Source organism: Somniosus microcephalus, chromosome 26 (assembly GCF_052327205.1).
Source record: "Somniosus microcephalus isolate GS21.2 chromosome 26, FLI_Smic_1.0, whole genome shotgun sequence".
NCBI lineage: Eukaryota > Metazoa > Chordata > Chondrichthyes > Squaliformes > Somniosidae > Somniosus > Somniosus microcephalus.
The window spans coordinates 8,972,799-8,992,322 of NC_141012.1; the positions used below are offsets into that span (position 1 = coordinate 8,972,799).

Here is a 19,524-nt window from a genome sequence, read left to right on the forward strand (position 1 = left end):
CATTCAGGTTCACAAAAATGAATTTGGATAGATCCAAGATGCAGTTAGCCTTCATTTATAGACTAGAGACTAATGCTATTTTGCTAATTGCACACAGACATTTTCATTTCAGTGCAATCTTTTTTCAATCACAAGGCAACACGCAGCAATATAGATACAGTTTCCCGATGTGCCGTTTTGATTAGTTCAGCTGCCAATCAGAGCAGCTGTAGTTATTGGAAAGCCATTTATGACATTTTGTCTCCACATTTAGTTTTTTTTTGGATTTCCGGCACGGCCCTGTTTGTGAAGGCGGGAGAGTTTATACCCACATCACAGCTTCTGTGTCTCTGTCACTATGAGTTGAGCCAACAGGTGGTGTGTTTACTGCAGGCACTCCAGGGATTTGAGCACAATAATCCAGGCTGACACCCCCAGTGCAGTTTTGAGGGAGTGCTGCACTGTCGGAGGCGCCGTCTTTCAGATGAGACGTTAAACCGAGGGCCCATCTGCCCTCTCAGGCGGACGTACAAAATCCTATGGCACTATTTTGAAGAAGAGCAGGGGAGTCCTCCCCGGTATCCTGGCCAATATTTATCCCTCAACCAACATCACTAAAAATATTTATCTGGTCGATATCATAGCTGTTTATATAACCTTGCTGTGGTGATAGTGGCTGCAACGTTTCCTACATTAGAACAGTGATTACACTTCAAAAGTACTTCATTGGCTGTAAAGCGCTTTGGGACGTCCTGAGGTGGTGAAAGGCGCTATAGAAATGCAAGACCTTCTTCTTTCTTCCTGCACCCCCTCACTGTGCTGAAATCAAGGCTGAATTGCAGCACTTCGTAATCTAACTCCTTTCAGAAGATCTCGACACTGTGGAACTGTTTACCTTCTTTGGTCTTTTCTTCCTCCTGAAATCTTCAGGCTTTTAAAATCCAAGTCTGATCCAAACTAATCCCTAGTTACTGATTTATCTCATCTTCTCTCTGACTCCTTTCACCCGTGGTGCTGTCACAATATACGTAGGAGCTTGGCCCTACACCTCTGTCTCTCAATAGAAAAAGTTAAGGCAAAAGGATCACATTTAATTCAGAATAATATGCTAAAAATTTTTTTGTACATACAGTTTACACAAGAGCTCTTTTATAAAGGGCAAGAATTGTACATGCAGACAGGGCATTCACTGAATATAGGAATGTACAGGATGGGGAAACACCATTGGGGTCTATCTAGCCACTCCCAGTGAACATGGCGTGGCAATCCAGAGCTGTCTTTCTTACCATCACTACAGGGAGACTCTCCCAAGAGCTAGCTGTCCAAGTGGGGTCTCCAAGGGTGATTTGTCCAGAGATACCCAGGGTGAAGGGTATGGACAGGGCTGTGTCACGAAGATTTGATACAAAATTGCTTCCAAATCTCATTTGAATCCAATTCAAATTTTTAATTTTCCAAACTTGCCCATAAGGTTAAGTTTTGACTCTGTCTCCACCTCGTTCACATAGGTAGGGTTTTTCATATTGGTTTTACCACGAGTCTCACCTAAAGCCCTCAACAGACTCACTGGACTGTGGGGAAATCCCAATTCATCATTCAGATTTGGATATCTGAAAACTGGAATCCCCAAAATCTCGATTGGGATTTGGCAAAATGACTTTGCGGCTAGATTTTCTTTGAGGTTACACCGCAAACATTTTAAACTTGGAAACTTCATGTAACCATGCAGCAAACGGTTCCCTTTTGGGATATTCTGGGCCTAAACTCTTAAGCTCCAGAATTCCCTCCCTACCTCTCTCCTCTCCTTTAAGCCGCTCCTTAAAACCTACCTCTTTGACTAAGCCTTTGGTCGTTGTCATAATATCTCCTTGGGACAATGGCTCGGTGTCAAACCTTGTCTGACAATCACTCCTGCGAAGCGCCTTGGGACGTTTTACTACGTTAAAGGCGCTATAGAAATGCAAGTTGTTGTCAGATATTAATGGTGTGGGTGACAGTAGGCACAGCTCCATGTCTTACCCACTCCATGGCACAATGTACCAGAGCACCAGTGTGTTCTGTCACAGCCCTGCCCTTGGATTGGGTTTTCCTATAGATTGATAGTTGGTTTGAGATGTTATTGGATGCAACACTGCAACACAGCTCAAATGGACCCAGGTGACACCCAGAACCTGAGATGAAAATAAAGTAAAAATGGAGCATTTTGGGGGTAACTTTAACCAAAGCATTGGCGGCCGTGCCTTCAGCTGCCTTGACCCTAAACTCTGGAATTTCCTCCCTAAGCCTCTCCGCCACTCTCTCCTCCTTTAACACGCTCCTTAAAACCTACCTCTTTGACCAAGTTTTTGGTCACCTGTCCTCCTGAGAAGCGCTTTGGGCAATTTAATTATGTTAAAGGAGCTATATAAATGCAAGTTTTGGCTGTTGTTGTAACCTGCCCGACGGGAAACTAAGGCAAGCAAATCGGCCGCCCGTTTAACGCGCTCAACTTCATTGGCATATAAAGCGGGCGGCCCGATCTGTTCCCGTCTGGCGGGTTCGTGTAAGTTGAATCCTTCTGCGTTGAGACCCTTCAGTGGATACCTGACAAAAAGAATCTCAGGTCGAAACACTGAACTGTCGTCTCTCCTTTCGGATGTTGTCTGCTGCGTAATTGCAGCAGTTTCTTATTTACTTTCGCCTAGAGTCGGAGTTGTTTTCAAGCAGAAAGAAAAGATGAAAAAATCCCAACTGATCTTGAAATCATTTAAATCAGATTTGGGAATCATTTTGAAGCTACCCTTTATTGGATTCACTTTATGCTGAATCGTTATATTCGTACAATATTATGTTTCTCTCAACATGCATCCTGATGTGTAATCTGTTCTGTCATCAGATTTTAAGCTATTTAAGGATCTTTTCATGATTATTTGAGGTTAAGTGCTTAAATCAGAGACTGTAGAATGAAGCGACAACACTTGTTACTTGCTGCAAAATTTAGCCATCGGGGGGTCATTGGGGATAAATTTAGCGGAAATTCTTTTTTTACGGGATTGAGAAGCTGTGGAAGTCGGAGAATCCGCAAGGGATAGCAGATGGACTACCCGCCCCTCACAGATGATGGTGCTGTGACATAGCATGGTGCAGCACAGAGGGGGGTCATTCAGCCCATCGTGACATACTGGTTAATCCTCAATGAAATGAGGCGAGGAACTGACCAAGTGACTAACCAGCTTCCCAGAGCGCCTTGGTCGAAGAAGAAATGAACTGCTCAGACTTGACCGACCCTCTTGTCAGGGCAAAAATCTCTGCTAATTTTGCTCTTTAAGGCTGGTTTCCTCCCAGGCAGAACCTACTTTTACTAAAAGGGGCAAGAATAATCCGAATGGCGTGATGCTGCAGTGAATGGTTGTTTTGCTGGTTCAGTCTGCAGTCTCTGGGCTTTGGGACTTAAGGACTAAGGGTTACTCCATATCAGCCAGAGGGTGCTCATTGTAACAGCATAAACGCCAAGTATCACCAAATACACACGGAAAAGGAACGTATCAAATCTGTAACAAAATGCCAGCCAGTCATTCTTGGGGTTGGTTGTATCATCCAGCTCGTGCAACCAGAACTTGATTGAGGAGATCTCCCCCAGTATCTCTTCCACCGGTAGCCTCTTGGCCCGCACACTGCGGGCCTCTTTGTCGAGAACTTCCTCTTCCTGTTCTACAGGAGTCTCAGCATTGCTCTCAGAAACTTTATGAAGAGGAAACACAAGAGCATTTAAATAAATGGTCGGGAGTCGCAGGAACAGGAGGAGGCCACTCAGCCCCTCGAGCCTGTTCCGACATTCAATTAAATCGCGGCTGATCTGTATCTTAACTCTATCTACCCGCCTTGGTTCTGTAACTCTTAATACCCTTACCTAACAAAAATCTATCAATCTCAGTTTTTAAATTTTCAATTGACCCCAGCATCAACAGCTTTTTGAGGGAGAGATTTCCACTCCCCTTTATGTAGAAGTGCTTCCTGACATCACCCCTGAGCGGCCTAGCTCTAATTTTAATGTTGTGCCCCCTTGTTCTGAAGCCCCAACACATTGGAGGAAATAATTTCTTTCTTTCTACCCTATGAAATCCTTTAATCATCTTAAACACTTCAATTATGAGTGAGTTCTTGTTAAAAATTGTTACTTTTTTTAACATTCTGTTGACTTTTTTTGGAAGTCACACGATATAAGGAACCGAGAAAGTGTGAGATGGAATTCAGGTCATCAAGGCAAATCTTTCGACAGACTATGTGCAATCCATTCTACCATGGACTGCACCCGGCCCGTACAAACTCCTGAAGAGCTCAGTGGGTAGCACGCTCGTCTCTCAGTCAGAAGGTTGTGGGTTCAAAGTCCCACTCCAGAGACTTGAGCACAAAATCCAGGCTGACACTCCAGTGCAATGCTGAGGGAGTGCTGCACTGTCAGAGGTGTCATCTTGCGGGTGAGATGTTAAACCGAGGCCCCGGCTGCCCTCTCAACAGCGCAGGAACCATCGTGTTCTATGAAGTATTCAATCATCTCCATAGAAATGGATTGTCCTGGGATATCCTGATTTTAGGCGCCCTGCCTTCATAGAGGACACTTGGCACTTGTAAAGTCTGACCCTTGCTTTCTTTCTCTCGCTCTCCAGCATGTACTTTTAACGGAGATTTTCTGGTTGCGCTATGAGTGGGTGCAGAGGAGATTTACCAGAATGGTTCTGGGGATGGGGGATCTTAGCTACAAGGACAAGTTGGAGAAGCTGGATTTGTTTTCATTAGAACAAAGGATGTTGAGGGGTGATTTGATAGAAGTGTACAATATTATGACGGGTTTGGATAGGCTAGACGGGGAAAGGCTGTTCCCACTAGTTGATGGTACAAGGACTAGGGGGACACAGATTTAAGGTTTTGGGCAAGAGATACAGGGGGGACGTGAGGAAAAACTTTTTTACGCAGCGAGTGGTGAGGACCTGGAACTCACTGCCGACGGAAGTGGTGGAAGCGGAGACACTCAATGTTTTCAAGGGGAGACTGGATAGGCACTTGAGGGAAATAAACTTGCAGGGCTACAGGGACAGAGCGGGGGAATGGGACTGACTGGATTGCTCTACAGAGAGCTGGCATGGACTCGGTGGGCCAAATGGCCTCCTTCTGTGCCATTATGACTCTATGACTATGAATGCTGGGATTGCCCTGGTCTCTGGTGAGTTAGCAACAGTGTGAGCTCTACAATTGGTCTAAGTTCCCCCAAACCACCCCCCCCACCCCTTCAGGTTAGGGAGAGTTAAAGATCAGCCATGGTTTCAGCTCCTGATCGCTATCCAATGATCCCTGGTAGGAAGTGCCCATGCATGAAAATCAGGTGGGGAACCGGAATGAGCCTGACTGTGATGCTTCTTACAGCCGAATAGCCTGCTGACTCTCCCCGGTGAGAATGGCCACTTGAGGGAGGTACTGGAGAGCAGCTGCACCCATAGAAACCCAGGAGAAGGAAGAAACTAAAGAAAAGTGCAACTGTTGGGAGCTAATGCGGGGAGCGGGAGTGAAAGAAAAAAGGGAGAATATTTCCACCAGTTCTCACCCCTGTCATCACAGATTCCTTCTTGGGTCTTCAGTGACGTGCACAGGCTGTCTGTGGTGCTCTGATCTGAAGAAATAATCTTCGAAAGGCAGCACTTGGAGGTAACAGTCTCCGGTTCGGTCTCCTCGTTCATGTTCAGGAGTTTTACAATAAGAATCGATTCGGCTAAACTGATCACAAGCAAAGCCATGCAGACAGCGAAGAACACTCCTGGGGAGGGGCGGAACAATGGCAGACGTTTGCTTTTAGACACGCACGGAGAAGTGTACACTTACAATCGAACTTTTCTTTCCCCCTTTTCCTTCAGACACACAACCCAAACGGCCCCCATTAAAAAAAAACATTCTCTGACTGCGACTATCTCTGGGTACCTTAACCGGACGGCCCCTAGCACTTTATAGTGTAAGAACATCAGAGCAGGAGTAGGCCGTACTGGGTGGAGACAGAAACAGAGTCAATGTTTCAGGTCGATGACCTTTCGTCAGAAAAGTTTCTTTACTTGTCCCATTACCACCACCTTTTGCTTTACATCATGATCCCTTTTGCCACTTAATCGCTCCTTTCCTCCACCCTATCACAGACCTTCCCTTTTGTTCTTACCTGCAACCCCCCCACCCCACACACACCCACACACTTCTTTTCTCCCTGTCTCTGTACTTGCTTAAAAAAGTGGGCAGGAGGTTTACAGGTAACATAGAAGATAGGAGCAGGAGTAGGCCATTCGGCCCCTCGAGCTCGCTCCACCATTTAATGAGATCATGGCTGATCATCCAAATTCAGTACCCTGTTCCTGCTTTCTCCCCATATCCCTTGATCCCTTTAGCCTTAAGAAATATATCTAACTCCTTGAATATATTTAATAAGTTAGCCTCAACTGCCTTCTGTGGTAGAGAATTCCACAGGTTCACCACTCTCTGGGTGAAGAAATTCCTCCTCATCTCAGTCCTAAATGGCTTACCCCTTATCCTTAGACTGTGGTCCCTGCTTCTGGAATCCCCCAACCATCGGGAACATCCTTCCTGCATCTAGTCTGTCTAGTCCTGTTAGAATTTTATAAGTTTCAATGAGATCCCCTCTCATTCTTCTAAACTCTAGCGAATATCAGCTAAGAATATAAGCTTGTTGAGCCAGGTGAGGCAACACTCCTGCTTCTCCTGGCCCACAAGCAGTGCTGTATAGAATCATAGAATGGTTACAGCACGGAAGAAGGCCATTCGGCCCATCGAGCCCATGCCAACTCTCAGCTAGTCCCACTCCCCTGCCCTTTCCCTGTAGCCCTGCAAATTTCTTTCATTCAGGTACTTATCCAACTCCCTTTTGAAAGATAAGATTGAGTCTGCCTCCGCCACCCTTGCAGGATCTTAACCACTCACTGCGTAAGAAAGTTTTTTCTTACGTCGCCTTTGGTTCTTTTGCCAATCACCTTAAATCTGTGTCCTCTGGTCCTTGACCCTTCTGCCAATGGGAACAGTTTCTCTCTATCTACTCTGGTCAGACCCCTCATGATTTTGAACTGTAAATGCACTTACCTTAAGGATCCAGCCCTTCTGACCTCCTTTCACCTGCCGGGTTTCCCGAAGCCTGGGAAACCTGGCCGACATCAATTAAAAATAAAAAACAATAAGTTACGCAGCCTCCTTCGGAGCTTTTACTGACCGACCTGCTTCCTGAGCGCAGATTGGTCGCCCCACCGTTCCGCCTCCCTTAAAGCCGGAAGTGTGCGGTTCAAGGCAGCTTGGAGTCAGGTTTGAAATTTAAAAATTTTTAACTTCTCATCTGTCCCAAACCCATTCATTTCTGAGGGTTAAAATTACCCCCATTAACTCCGTTTCTCTCTCCACAGATGCTGCCTGACCTGCTGAGTATTTCTTGTTCTTAGTGCATCTCATCATCTGGGTAGAATTTGAGCTGAGATCTTTTGAGATGAAAGGTCAAGGACTAACTCGCTTCCATGACCCAAACTCCGCTAGCGCAATACGTTTGAATGCAGATATAAATTGTTGTTCCTTTCTGTCTCGCTGTTTATTTCAAAGAAAGGCTTAAGGTGTAGAAAGGAGCATGTTACCAATGAGAGGAGTTTTCATGGCAGTAGCAGGAAGGTCGTCACTGAGGTTCATCCGAAACACCGTGTATCCGAGCAGGATGCTGGATTTGAAAGTTATTCGCCCACTGCTGTTTGGAGGCAGAAAGTAGCTGGTCACATCTACGATCATCAGAAATATGCTGGGCAGCAGCAGACTGACCACGTAAAGCAGTGGCCTCCGCCTTATTACAACCTGCAACGCAAAGGTTCGTTGTGCATTTGTTATTTTTGCAGTCCTCTTTCAAGGAAAGGGGGGGGGGGAGATGCTGAGGGATTTGCCGAGCCAGTCAGGCAGGTCTCGGGATGCCTCAGTAGTGACCTCCTTGACCTGAGCCAATCTGCTGTTGCAATGCAGATAGGGGTCCTACCAACGCCCAATGGGGCTAAGAATCATTTCTTTTTTAAATCTAACACCCGCCACCCCCCTACCCTGGAACCACTCTGAGGAGACATGATCATTGATCCCCCTCCAGGGTCGATCATCTAACTCTGGTGAAGGTTTTGGGGGCCTTTAGAAGTCCGGAGAGAAGACTCACGCCAGGGCTCCACTCCCATGAGTTCTGCCGAGGCTTTTCAGGGGTGTAAAGGGAGGGATTCCCTGGAGAAGCTCAGGAACCACCTCCCCGCAACCCCCCCCCCCACCGGTCCCCCAAGACATTCCCTAATGAAGGGGGTCAAGGGTGGGGGGGCGGGCGGGGTTAGACAGAAGATTGTCCATGGCTCCCCCCATCCGACTGAAAGTTCAATGGTTGAGATGAGGTGGAATCCTAGTGGAATTATGAGTTATAAGAACATAAGAATTAGGAGCAGGAGTCGGCCATATGGTCCCTCGAGCCTGCTCCGCCATATGGTCCCTCGAGCCTGCTCCGCCATATGGTCCCTCGAGCCTGCTCTGCCATATGGTCCCTCGAGCCTGCTCCGCCATATGGTCCCTCGAGCCTGCTCCGCCATATGGTCCCTCGAGCCTGCTCCGCCATATGGTCCCTCGAGCCTGCTCCACCATATGGTCCCTCGAGCCTGCTCCGCCATATGGTCCCTCGAGCCTGCTCCGCCATTTGGTCCCTCGAGCCTGCTCCGCCATATGGTCCCTCGAGCCTGCTCCGCCATATGGTCCCTCGAGCCTGCTCCGCCATATGGTCCCTCGAGCCTGCTCCGCCATATGGTCCCTCGAGCCTGCTCCGCCATATGGTCCCTCGAGCCTGCTCTGCCATTCAATAAGATCATGGCTGATCATCGACCTCAACTCCACTTTCCCCATATCCAGCCTAATTTCTTGGTGTAACTGATAACTTGTGGCACCTCAGGAATTCTACAGCCCTTGAGTTGGTTTTGAAATTGTTCACAGTGAGTTTATTCATTTTTTAAAAATATTTTTTTTAAAATGACAAAAAGAATTGGCCCTCAAATGTTGGCATTCTTTATGTCCACAGATTAAAAGTGAACTCTCAGATCTACTTACATTAAACTGAATTTGAGCGTACTCCCTGCCTTCATCATGCATCCTTTCATATTTGGAAGGAACGGAGAGGAGTTCCCATTCACCGTCACCTAGAAATATCCTGGTATCATTCGCAATCTCTTCAAAGCTTCTCCACAACTTGAGATTAACATCATCTACTGCAAAATAAGGAGAGAGAAAGGGTTGAGGCAGAAGCTGGTCACAGACAGAAGAGGCTCTTCAGGTAAGCCTTAAGATTTCCTTTGTGGGGCTTGGAGATGCAAGAAAGCTTCTTCCAAGGCCTTCAAGAAAGGTCATGGCTTCCACTGCCCTGGACTAACCACATCTCGAGAGGCTGGTGCTATATATATATATATAGTTTAATTTCTTGAGAGTGAAAAATAACCAGAAGCGAGACTTGCAAGAGCAGCAAACTCCTGTGAAGTTTTTCCTTGAAGGGATTATTACTAGTCCGAGCCCCTTTAGGGCTACCTCGGATCAGGCGTATTTCTCAGACGTTCACTTTCAACTAAAGTTTGAGGTAGCTGAATCCTAAAGACGCTTAATTGGGTCTAAAGGTCCGGGCCATCCCTCCCTAAAGGAAAGGAACAACCTGAAAATGTTACCGTCCTCCAGATAGCACTTTTAATAAGTTTAGCTAGACTGTAACGTTCCGGGTATTATGAGGGTCCAGAAAACTCCCCCAGAATTCTGCAACTCCTCACCAAAGAGTGTACAGAGATTGAGTTTGCAAGTTTTTGATACAGAAGTCTTGTGAGACAATTCTAAAAATATATAGATTTATTAAAGAACCGACATGTTATTTACAGTTGGTGAGTCAATCGCAGCATTAACAGTTCCAAAAAGAGAAAGCTTACAATCTTATCAGAGAACCTTACTTTCAAATCTTAACTTCGCTACAGTTTTACAGTTCTTAGTGTTCTACAGGATATCCACCAAAATCAAATACCTTTGATCCCCGAGGTACAAAGAGTTGGAGACTTACAGAGCTGCCTCTGAAGCCAAGAATCGCTTTGCCCGATTATAAAGCGAGTCTACTATCCCATTTGAGAGTTCAATATTTATACTCTTTTCCAGTGTTATTTCCTTTAAGGTTTTCTGCTGATGCAAGCTAATTATCTCTAGTCATTTTTCTGCTGACTTCTGCAATTCTTACTGCCAGACTAGTGTCTCATCTCGAGGTGCTCTAAATTTACCATATAAAAAACGGTGTGACGGCAGGTATTCCTTACTTTGTCATCTTTACAATGGCAGATGTTCCTTACTTTATGTGCTTCTTTACGAAATGTAAATTAGAACACCTTATCCAGGGTGAACCATTGTTTCGTTCCCAAAGGTCAGCCTGTCAGAGCCCTTCACCTTTTGTTTCAATAAGGTTATTTATTCAGGGTCAACAACTGTCTTATCTCAATAGCCAGAATGCTTTCACAGCTTTTTCATAGTTCGGTTTCTAGATTTCCAAACCCAGTTTGTCATGTTTTAATGAGGCCAGAATTCTTTCATAGAATGGTGTATTTTTCTGAATCGGTTATATGGCTTATTCCTTCACATCCTGACCATTAAACCATTGAATAAAGAGCTTGGCTTTATCGCCACCTTCTAAGTTTGGTAGCAAGACTCTCTTGTACAAATCCAGATGGGCCCTTTGACGTTCATTGGCTTTGGCAAAGTTGTCCATTTCCTCACAAAATTTCCTCACAAAATATTCACTGACGAGAATAAGTTGCAGTGTTTTTTTTTGAAACCTGTAATCTAGATTTGGTTACAGTGTAAGTGCCATGGATTGTAAACGAGAAAGACAAGGTAATGGAGGCATCTCTTATAGAAATGGAAATGGAAAACTGATCATAAAAAAAGATATTTAATTGGATAATTTTTAATGTAAATGTCTGAAGGGATACTAATTACATTATGAAGGCCAGATGAGAAGAGATAGGGAATGGATAGACTACCACAGAGTCATATCTCATGTCTGGATTGTTTTCCCCGGAAAGTTTATCCTCTTGCTGTCTGCTTTCACCTTGTCTCTCTAATTGTTGATGCAAGAGCCTTTAATAGTCCTGACTGACAACACTCTTCACGAAATGCACTCTGTGCAGCACCATTTTCTCCTGACCTCAACTTAGTCAGACCAACAAATGTTTTGGGGAAGAACTGAATCTGCTGTATGATAGTTTTACGGCGCAGAGGACACCATTCAGCCCATCGGCCTGCGCTGGCTCTCTGAAGGAGCGATCCACTCAGTCCCATCCTTTTTCCCTGCACTTTTTCCATACACTTTAATGCTTTTTCTCTTTATCTATTTATCCATTTCCCTTTTTAAAAAACTATTATGGATTCTGCTTCCACCACGGTTTCTGGTAGGACATTCCATGTTCTAACCCCAACAACACTCCGCATAAAGAAACTCCTCCTAACCTCTCTGAGGAAATTAGGCCCTCTAGTTACCAGTTCACTGAATAGCAGAAATAGCTTTATGCTTATTTACTTTATCAAAACCTTTTATAATTTTGTAAACCTCTATCAGATCTTCTCAATGATAAAGTTGTGAAGGGGTTTGATAGGGTAGACATAGAGAAATGTTTCCACTTGCGGGGGAGTCCAGAACTAGGGGCCATAAATATAAGATAGTCACTAATAAATCCAATTGGGAATTCAGGAGAAACTTCTTTACCCAGAGAGTGGTGAGAATGTGGAACTCGCTACCACAGGGAGTGGTTGAGGAGAATAGCACAAATGCGTTTAATGGGTAGTTAGATAAACACATGAGCGGGAAATGAATAGAAGGTTTTGCTAATAGGGTTATATGAAGAGGGGATAGGTGGAGGCTGGTGCAGAGCATAAACACAAACACAGACCAGTTGGGCCGAATGGCCTGTTTCTGTGCTGTAAATCTCTGCTCTGATGAAAAGAGCTCCCTCATCTAATGTCAGGAAAGGCCCCTTTGCTTATTTTCTCCCTGACTAAATGGTTTTGTTTTTCCAAATTTTGCCCCTCCCCATCTCTGTAACCTTCTCCAGCCCTTCAACCCTGTACCGGCTCTTTGAAAGAGCTCTCCAATTAGCCCCACTCCCCCGCTCTATCCGCATAGCCCTGCATATTTTTCCTTTTTAAGTGTTTATCCAATTCCCTTTTGAAAGTTACTATTGAATCTGCTTCCAACTCCCTTTCAAAGTGCATTCCAGATCATAACAACTGTGTAAACAAATAATTCTCATCATCCCTCCCCTGAAATTTTTTGCCAATTATCTTAAATCTGGTTACCGACCCTCCTGCCATTGGAAACAGTTTCTCCTTATCTACTCTATCAAAGCTCCTCAGAATTTTGTATCATTACCTTCCAAACAGAAGATGTAATAATAAAGAACTCGCCTCAAAACAAAGCAAGCCTGAGAGTTAGTCGGACTAGACTTTGATAGATATCATTGGAGCAGACTGCGATTGCTGGACCAGCTTTGGCCAGTTTTAGGCGGTATTATTGGCCTGTGCCCAGTGGCAAGTGGTTAAACTCTTAAGGACATTTAAGTATTATCAGTTTGAAATCTCTCCTTAGTTTCTTATTGACTTTTGACCAAAGATAAAAGGACAGTGTTGTAACTGAGGGCTACAGTAAAAAGCCATATTTCCTGGGGGTGGAGAGGGAACAAGAGCTTGATGTACAAGAATAAGAGATTATTGTATAAAGAATGCCTAAACTATGGAACTCCCTCCCTAAGCCTCTCCGTCTCTCTAGCTCTCTCTCCTCCTTGTGTGCAAATCGCTCCATGGCCTCGCCCCTCCCCATCTCTGTAACCTTCTCCAGCCCTACAACCCTCCGATCTCTGCACTCCTCCAATTCTGGTCCCTTGCGCATCCCCCATTTCCATCGCTCCACCATTGGCAGCCGTGCCTTCAGCTGCCTGGGCCCTAAGCTCTGGAATTCCATCTTTCCTCCTTTAAGACGCTCCTTAAAACCTACCTCTTTGACCAAGCTTTTGGTCACCTGCCCTAATATCTCCTTGTGTGGCTCGGTATCAAATTTTGTCTGATAATCGCTCCTGTTGATGTTTTAGTACATTGAAGGTGCTGTATAAATGCAAGTTATTGTTGTTTTCACTCTTGCTTACCTGTGTGCAGCCAGCTACAGAATGTGAAGCTGCAGTTCTGTTTGTCAAACGGGAAGGCGTAAATCTCTAGGCTGCAGGCGGAGACGACCTGTACCGGCTTGTAGTTTTTAATGGTCCCAGAGGAATTCACGTACACATAGGGCAGATAAGGTGATCTGCCCACGTCAATACTGCAGGAGGACAATAACAGCACTCTGTCAACGTTTTAGTCAATGAAGATAACTGAGGTAGGAATTCGGCTTGTTAACAAACTCCTAGTGACATGGAGAAAATCAGGCACATACGAAAAACAGTCCAGTCAAGGCAGTTCATGAGATGAAACAAACCAAGGGTCCCAATATGGACCCTTAAGCCACACCGACTTAGCTGTGATCTCACTGAGAACCACCGTTGAGAATAAAATGGATCCAAACTTATACCCTCATGAAGTTTATAATGTAATTCAAAGAATAAGCATCTGACACGATAAATATGGAGGCAGGAAATGGAGTATGTGCGTTCCTGGTAGAGCTGTACAGCACTGCAAGCCCCGGATTGATGGTTGGCAATTGGAGAGCACACCTGCAGCCAACCAGTACCATACGGTGTTCAGTCGTGGCTCAGCGAGGAGCACTCTTGCCTCTGAGTCAGAAGGTTGTGGGTTCGAGTCCCACTCCAGCAGTTTGAGCTCATAATCCAGGGTTGACACTTTAATGCAGTGCTGAGGGAGTGTTGCCCTCTTAATTGGGTGTGAAATATCCCACGGTCCTATTCAAAAAAGATCAGGGGAGTTATCCCCAGTGTCTTGTCCAATATTTATCTCTCAACCAACTTCATGAAAGCTGATTATCTGGTCATTATCACATTGCTATTTGTGGGAGCTTGCTGTGCGTAATTTGTCTGCTGTGTTTCCTACATTACAGCAGTGACTACACATTAAAACTGGACGTAAAGTGTTTTGGGACATCCTGAGGTCATGAAAAGCACTGTATAGATGCAAGTCTTTCTTTTTGATTAAAAAAAATCTATTCAGTAAAGAGTAAGAAGTCCTCTTATCTGCTGTTCATAAAACATGCTTCATCCCAGTTACTTACAATTCTTGAATTATTATGTCAGGGATCCAGATGGTTTCGACAGGCAGCGAAACTTCATTTATGCCGTCAAAACTTGTAGGATTCCATACCAGGAACTCATCCATCCATATCTGCAGTAAGAGTACAAGGAGGCCATGTCAGAATGCGTTGGTGTACGTTTGGTGTGGCAATAGGCCGTTGAAGAGCAGAAGCTGTGGCTACAGGGTGTTGTTGAGGTGGATATCAGTGGTGCCCGACCTGGGGAGGGGGGGGGGGATCTGGTGAAACGAGGCTTGGGGGAAAAAGTGGTCTCTAGGGTTGCCCTTCCCTGCCTTCAAGTTGCCATTGGAAAAGGGAGCTGTCTATCTCTCAGCCGATTGGGTGATTCAAACAAAGATGGGTCTTCATTACACTGGGCTTGTGCTGAGATCTTTCCGCAGGGCAAGTTCTCAATATTGGCCGTACAGCTTGATGCAAGGTGTTGAGGAAGTTCTCCTTTATCTTTTGTGCACCTGTCTTAAAACTGGCATTTAAAGGTGCCTGGCAAAAGGTCAGCTGATGCAAGTGGCTAGCATGCCATTGGTAGGCTGGTACAGACTGTTGGTCCAGATCGCAAAGGTCCTAAATTTAATTCCTGGCTGTGCTGGGTTGTTCGATCTCACCAGGCCAGCAACGTGGAACTGCAATTGACCCCAGTGTCAGAGTTATTGATCACTATCCATTGGCCTCTGCTGCAAAGTGTGCTCCAGAGTCCTGAGCACAAAACCCAGGCTGATACTTCAGTGCAGTACTGAGGGAACGCCGCACTGACGGAGGGGCAGTACTGAGGGAGCGCAACACTGTCGGAGGGGCAGTACTGAGGGAGCGCCGCACTGACGGAGGGACAGTACTGAGGGAGTGCCGCACTGACGGAGGGGCAGTACTGAGGGAGTGCTGCACTGTCGGAGGGGCAAGACTGAGGGAGCGCAACACTGTTGGAGGGGCAGTACTGAGGGAGTGCTGCACTGTCGGAGGGGCAGTACTGAGGGAGCGCGACACTGTCGGAGGGACAGTACTGAGGGAGCGCCGCTCTGTTGGAGGGGCAGTACTGATGGAGCGCGACACTGTCGGAGGGGCAGTACTGAGGGAGCGCAACACTGTTGGAGGGGCAGTACTGAGGGAGCGCCGCACTGTCGGAGGGGCAGTACTGAGGGAGTGCTGCACTGTCGGAGGGGCAGTACTGAGGGAGCGCCGCTCTGTTGGAGGGGCAGTACTGAGGGAGCGCGACACTGTCGGAGGGGCAGTACTGAGGGAGTGCTGCACTGTTGGAGGGGCAGTACTGAGGGAGCGCCACACTGTCGGAGGAGCAGTACTAAGGGAGCGCTGCACTGTCGGAGGGGTAGTACTGAAGGAGTGCTGCACTGTCAAAGGGGCAGTACTGAGGGAGTGCTGCACTGTCAGAGGGGGAGTACTGCACTGTCGGAAGTGCCGTCTTTCGGATGGGACATTAAATCGAGGCCCCGTCTGCTCTCTCAAGTGGACGTAAAAGATCTTGTGGCACTATTTCGAAGAACAGGGGAGTTATCTCCGGTGTCCTGGCCAATACTTATTTGTCAATCAACATCACTGGAACAGATTATCTGGTCATTACCACATTGCTGTTTGTGGGAGCTTGCTGTGCGCTAATTGGCTGCCGCGTTTCCTACATTACAACTGTTCAATAGTATTTAATTCACTTTGGAATGTCCTGAGGCTGTGAAAGGCGCTATATAAATGTAAGTCTATCTTTCGATAAGGTCCCACACAAGAGATTAGCGTGCAAAATTAAGGCACATGGGATTGGGGGCAAGGTATTGACTTGGATAGAGAACTGGTTGGCGGACAGAAAGCAAAGAATTGGAATAAACGGGTCGTTTTCCGAGTGGCAGGCAGTGACTAGTGGGGTACCGCAAGGATCGGTCCTAGGACCCCAGCTGTTCACAATATATATTAATGATCTGGACGAGGGAATTGGATGTTACATCTCCAAATTTGCAGATGACACAAAGCTGGGCGGGAGGGTAAGCTGCGAGGAGGATGTCGGGAAACTCCAGTACGATTTGGACAGGTTGGGTGATGGGCAGAAACATGGCAAATGCACTATAATGTGGATAAATGTGAGGTTATCCACTTTGGTGGCAAAAACAGGAAGGCAGATTATTATTTGAATGGCAATAGATTGGGAGAAGGGGAAGTGCAAAGAGACCTGGGTGTCCTTGTGCACCAGTCGCTGAAGGTAAGCATGCAGGTGCAGCAGGCGGTTAAGAAGGCAAATGGTATGTTGGCCTTCATAGCAAGAGGGTTCGAGTACAGGAACAAGGATGTCTTGCTACAGTTGTACAGGGCCTTGGTGAGACCGCACCTTGAGTATTGTGTGCAGTTTTGGTCACCTTACCTGAGGAAGGACGTTCTTGCCATGGAGGGAGTGCAGCGAAGATTCACCAGGCTGATACCTGGGATGGCAGGAATGACGTATGAGGAGAGATTGTGTCGATTGGGCTTATACTCACTGGAGTTTAGAAGATTGAGAGGGGATCTCATCGAAACCTATAAAATTCTGTCAGGTCTGGACAGACTAGATGCAGGAAGGATGTTTCTGATGGCCGGGGAGTCCAGAACCAAGGGTCATAGTCTAAGGATAAGGGGTAAGCCATTTAGGACTGAAATGAGGAGGAATTTCTTCACCCAGAGAGTGGTGAACCTGTGGAATTCTCTGCCACAGAGGGCGGTGGAGGCTAGTTCATTAAATATATTCAAGAAAGAGTTGGATATATTTCTTGAGGCTAAAGGGATCAAGGGATATGGGGAAAAGGCAGGGACAGGGTACTGAATTTGGATGATCAGCCATGATCACATTGAATGGCGGAGCAGGCTCGAAGGGCCGAATGGCCTACTCCTGCTCCTATCTTCTATGTTTCTATGTATGATACTGCCAGGTAATACTGCATTCAGCCAGGAGACGGGGAAGGAGAGAAAGGCTGAAGTAAAAAAAGATGCTATATAAATGTGGGGCCTGGTATTATTGGCCATGGAGTAGGCTTGAGGCTTATTCCGTGTGCAATGCACTAGGTATGCTCTAGGATGTGCCCAGGCCTTTGAGGAGCCAGTTTATGGCTGTTTATTAAACCTCATTAAGGCCACAACCTATACTGAAATGAAGCCAGAGGCACATCATTGCGACTGGAACAACTGTCTAGTGCTGCAGACACTCGCCACTCATTAACAACCTGGGGCAGGAACACGATTTAACAATTAAGATTTTTCTCTTGAGTGGCCCCCTCCTTGAAATAGGGTCACCCCCCTCAGAATTTGTTTGGCCTTCAGCATCCCAATTCTTCACAGAGGTCTTTGTTCAAAAAAAAATTATAAATGTTAGGTGCTTCACAGGCAGACGCCAGTCCTTCCTTAGGTGCTGGCTCCTGCCATTCCGACCCCTGATCCCTGACCCCCCTTGTTGCTCCAGGGGCATCAAGCATCAAGTGCCAGGAGCCCGGCAAGAATATTTAGATGAGTTAATGTTTCATTGTTGGGCGAGGTCGGCTTGTGGGGTGCAGGTGCAGCCAGTGGACGATCTGTTACAGTAACTGCACTGGGAATGTGTTATGGGCCTGATAGAGATCAAGAGATTCACAACTGTTCATACCTGTCGGTACCAGACACTCGTCTTCAGTTTTTGGTTCTGGTCATCCTGCAATAATAATAAAAGAAATGGACTGTTGTTATGAGCAGGGATGTTATACGTTCAAATCTGTAAGCATGTTAGTCATAGAGTTATACAGCACAGAAAACAGGCCCTTCGGCCCATCGTGTCATAGAGTTATACAGCACAGAAAGGGGCCCTTCGGCCCATCGTGTCTGCACCGGCCATCAAGCCCTGTCTATTCTCACCCCATTTTCCAGCACTTGGTCCGTAGCCTTCTATGCTATGGTGTTTCAAGTGCTCATCTAAATGCTTCTTGAATGTTGTGAGGGTTCCTGCCTCTACCACCCTTTCAGGCAGTGAGTTCCAGATTCCAACCACCCTCTGGGTGAAAAAGTTTTTCCTCAAATCTCTTCTCTTATTCCTGTTCCTGGCTGGGGTGGAGATCGCCTTTACAGAAGGTAAGTACTGTAGAAAATATAGGGACAGAGTGATCTCCTGGAAGAGTTTCGATCGCCTAGATGGGTCGGAGAGGAGTTTCTCAGATTTTTTCTCCCAAATTGGCCATTGGGTTTTTTATCTGGTTTTTCGCCTCTCCCGGGAGATCACATGGGTTTGGGTGGGATGGAGAGTGATAGAAGATTTGAGGTTAGGATCAGATCAGCCATGATCTTATTGAATGGTGGAGCAGGCTCGAGGGGCCGATTGGCCTACTCCTGCTCCTATTTCTTATGTTCTTATGTTCTTATGTAAACCTCCTGCCCCTTACCTTGAAACTATGCCACCTGGTTATTGACCCCTCTACTAAGGGGAAAAGTTCCTTTCTATCTACCCTATCTATGCCCCTCATAATTTTGTACACCTCAATCAGGCCCCCCTCAGCCTTCTCTGCTCTAAGGAAAACAACCACAGCCTGTCCAGTCTCTCTTCATAGCTGAAACGCTCCAGCCCAGGAAACATCCTGGTGAATTTCCTCTGCACCCTCTCCAATGCAATCACATCCCTCCTATAGTGTGGCAACCAGAACCGCACACAGTATTCCAGCTGTGGCCTAACTAGCATTTTGTACAGCTCCATCATAACCTCCCTGCTCTTATATTCTATGCCTCGGCTAATGAAGGCAAGTATCCCATATGCCTTCTTAACCACCTTATCCACCTGTTCTGCTGCCTTCAGGGATCTATGTACATGCACACCAAGGTCCCTCTGATCCTCTGTCCTTCCTAGGGTCCTACCATTCATTGTTCGTGAATATCAGTCAAGTTATTTTTTATTTTTTTAACCTGCCAGTCAAAATCTGATGAGCATAAGTAGCTTTGTCAGAGGTTGTTGTGATTGGATGATAATGGTGCCTGAGTCATTAACCCTATCATGTTGGCCATGGGTAGTGACGTAATAAAACTCACTACGCACTTGGTTTGAGTATAAAGCAAGGCTTTAATCAACTTGTTTCAGAACATGGAGGTCTAGTTGTACTTCACTAGTTCCTTGTCTTACAAAATGTCCCTGGTAAAGCCGGGCCCACGCCTGAGTATTTATACTCCTTGGACGGCGCCACCAGCTGGCCGTCCAGCGTTATTTCACGAGTAGTTTCTTTATGATGATGAGA

General features: G+C 46.2%; 1 protein-coding gene across 2 annotated transcripts in view; it reads right to left on the reverse strand.

Moving 5' to 3' along the window:
- Positions 1-1,049: 1,049 nt before the first annotated feature.
- The window catches only part of htr3b (5-hydroxytryptamine (serotonin) receptor 3B), a 37,695-nt gene continuing 19,220 nt past the window's right edge, over positions 1,050-19,524 (reverse strand). For both annotated transcript variants that reach the window (XM_085967791.1, XM_085967792.1), the window contains 7 exons: positions 17,919-17,963; positions 14,279-14,388; positions 13,206-13,375; positions 9,100-9,257; positions 7,623-7,833; positions 5,558-5,767; positions 1,050-3,699 (listed from right to left, as the gene is read on the reverse strand). In XM_085967791.1, the coding sequence (XP_085823917.1) occupies positions 3,416-3,699; positions 5,558-5,767; positions 7,623-7,833; positions 9,100-9,257; positions 13,206-13,375; positions 14,279-14,388; positions 17,919-17,963 (1,188 nt within the window). In that variant the 3' untranslated portion in view covers positions 1,050-3,415. The remainder of the gene's footprint in view (positions 3,700-5,557; positions 5,768-7,622; positions 7,834-9,099; positions 9,258-13,205; positions 13,376-14,278; positions 14,389-17,918; positions 17,964-19,524) is intronic.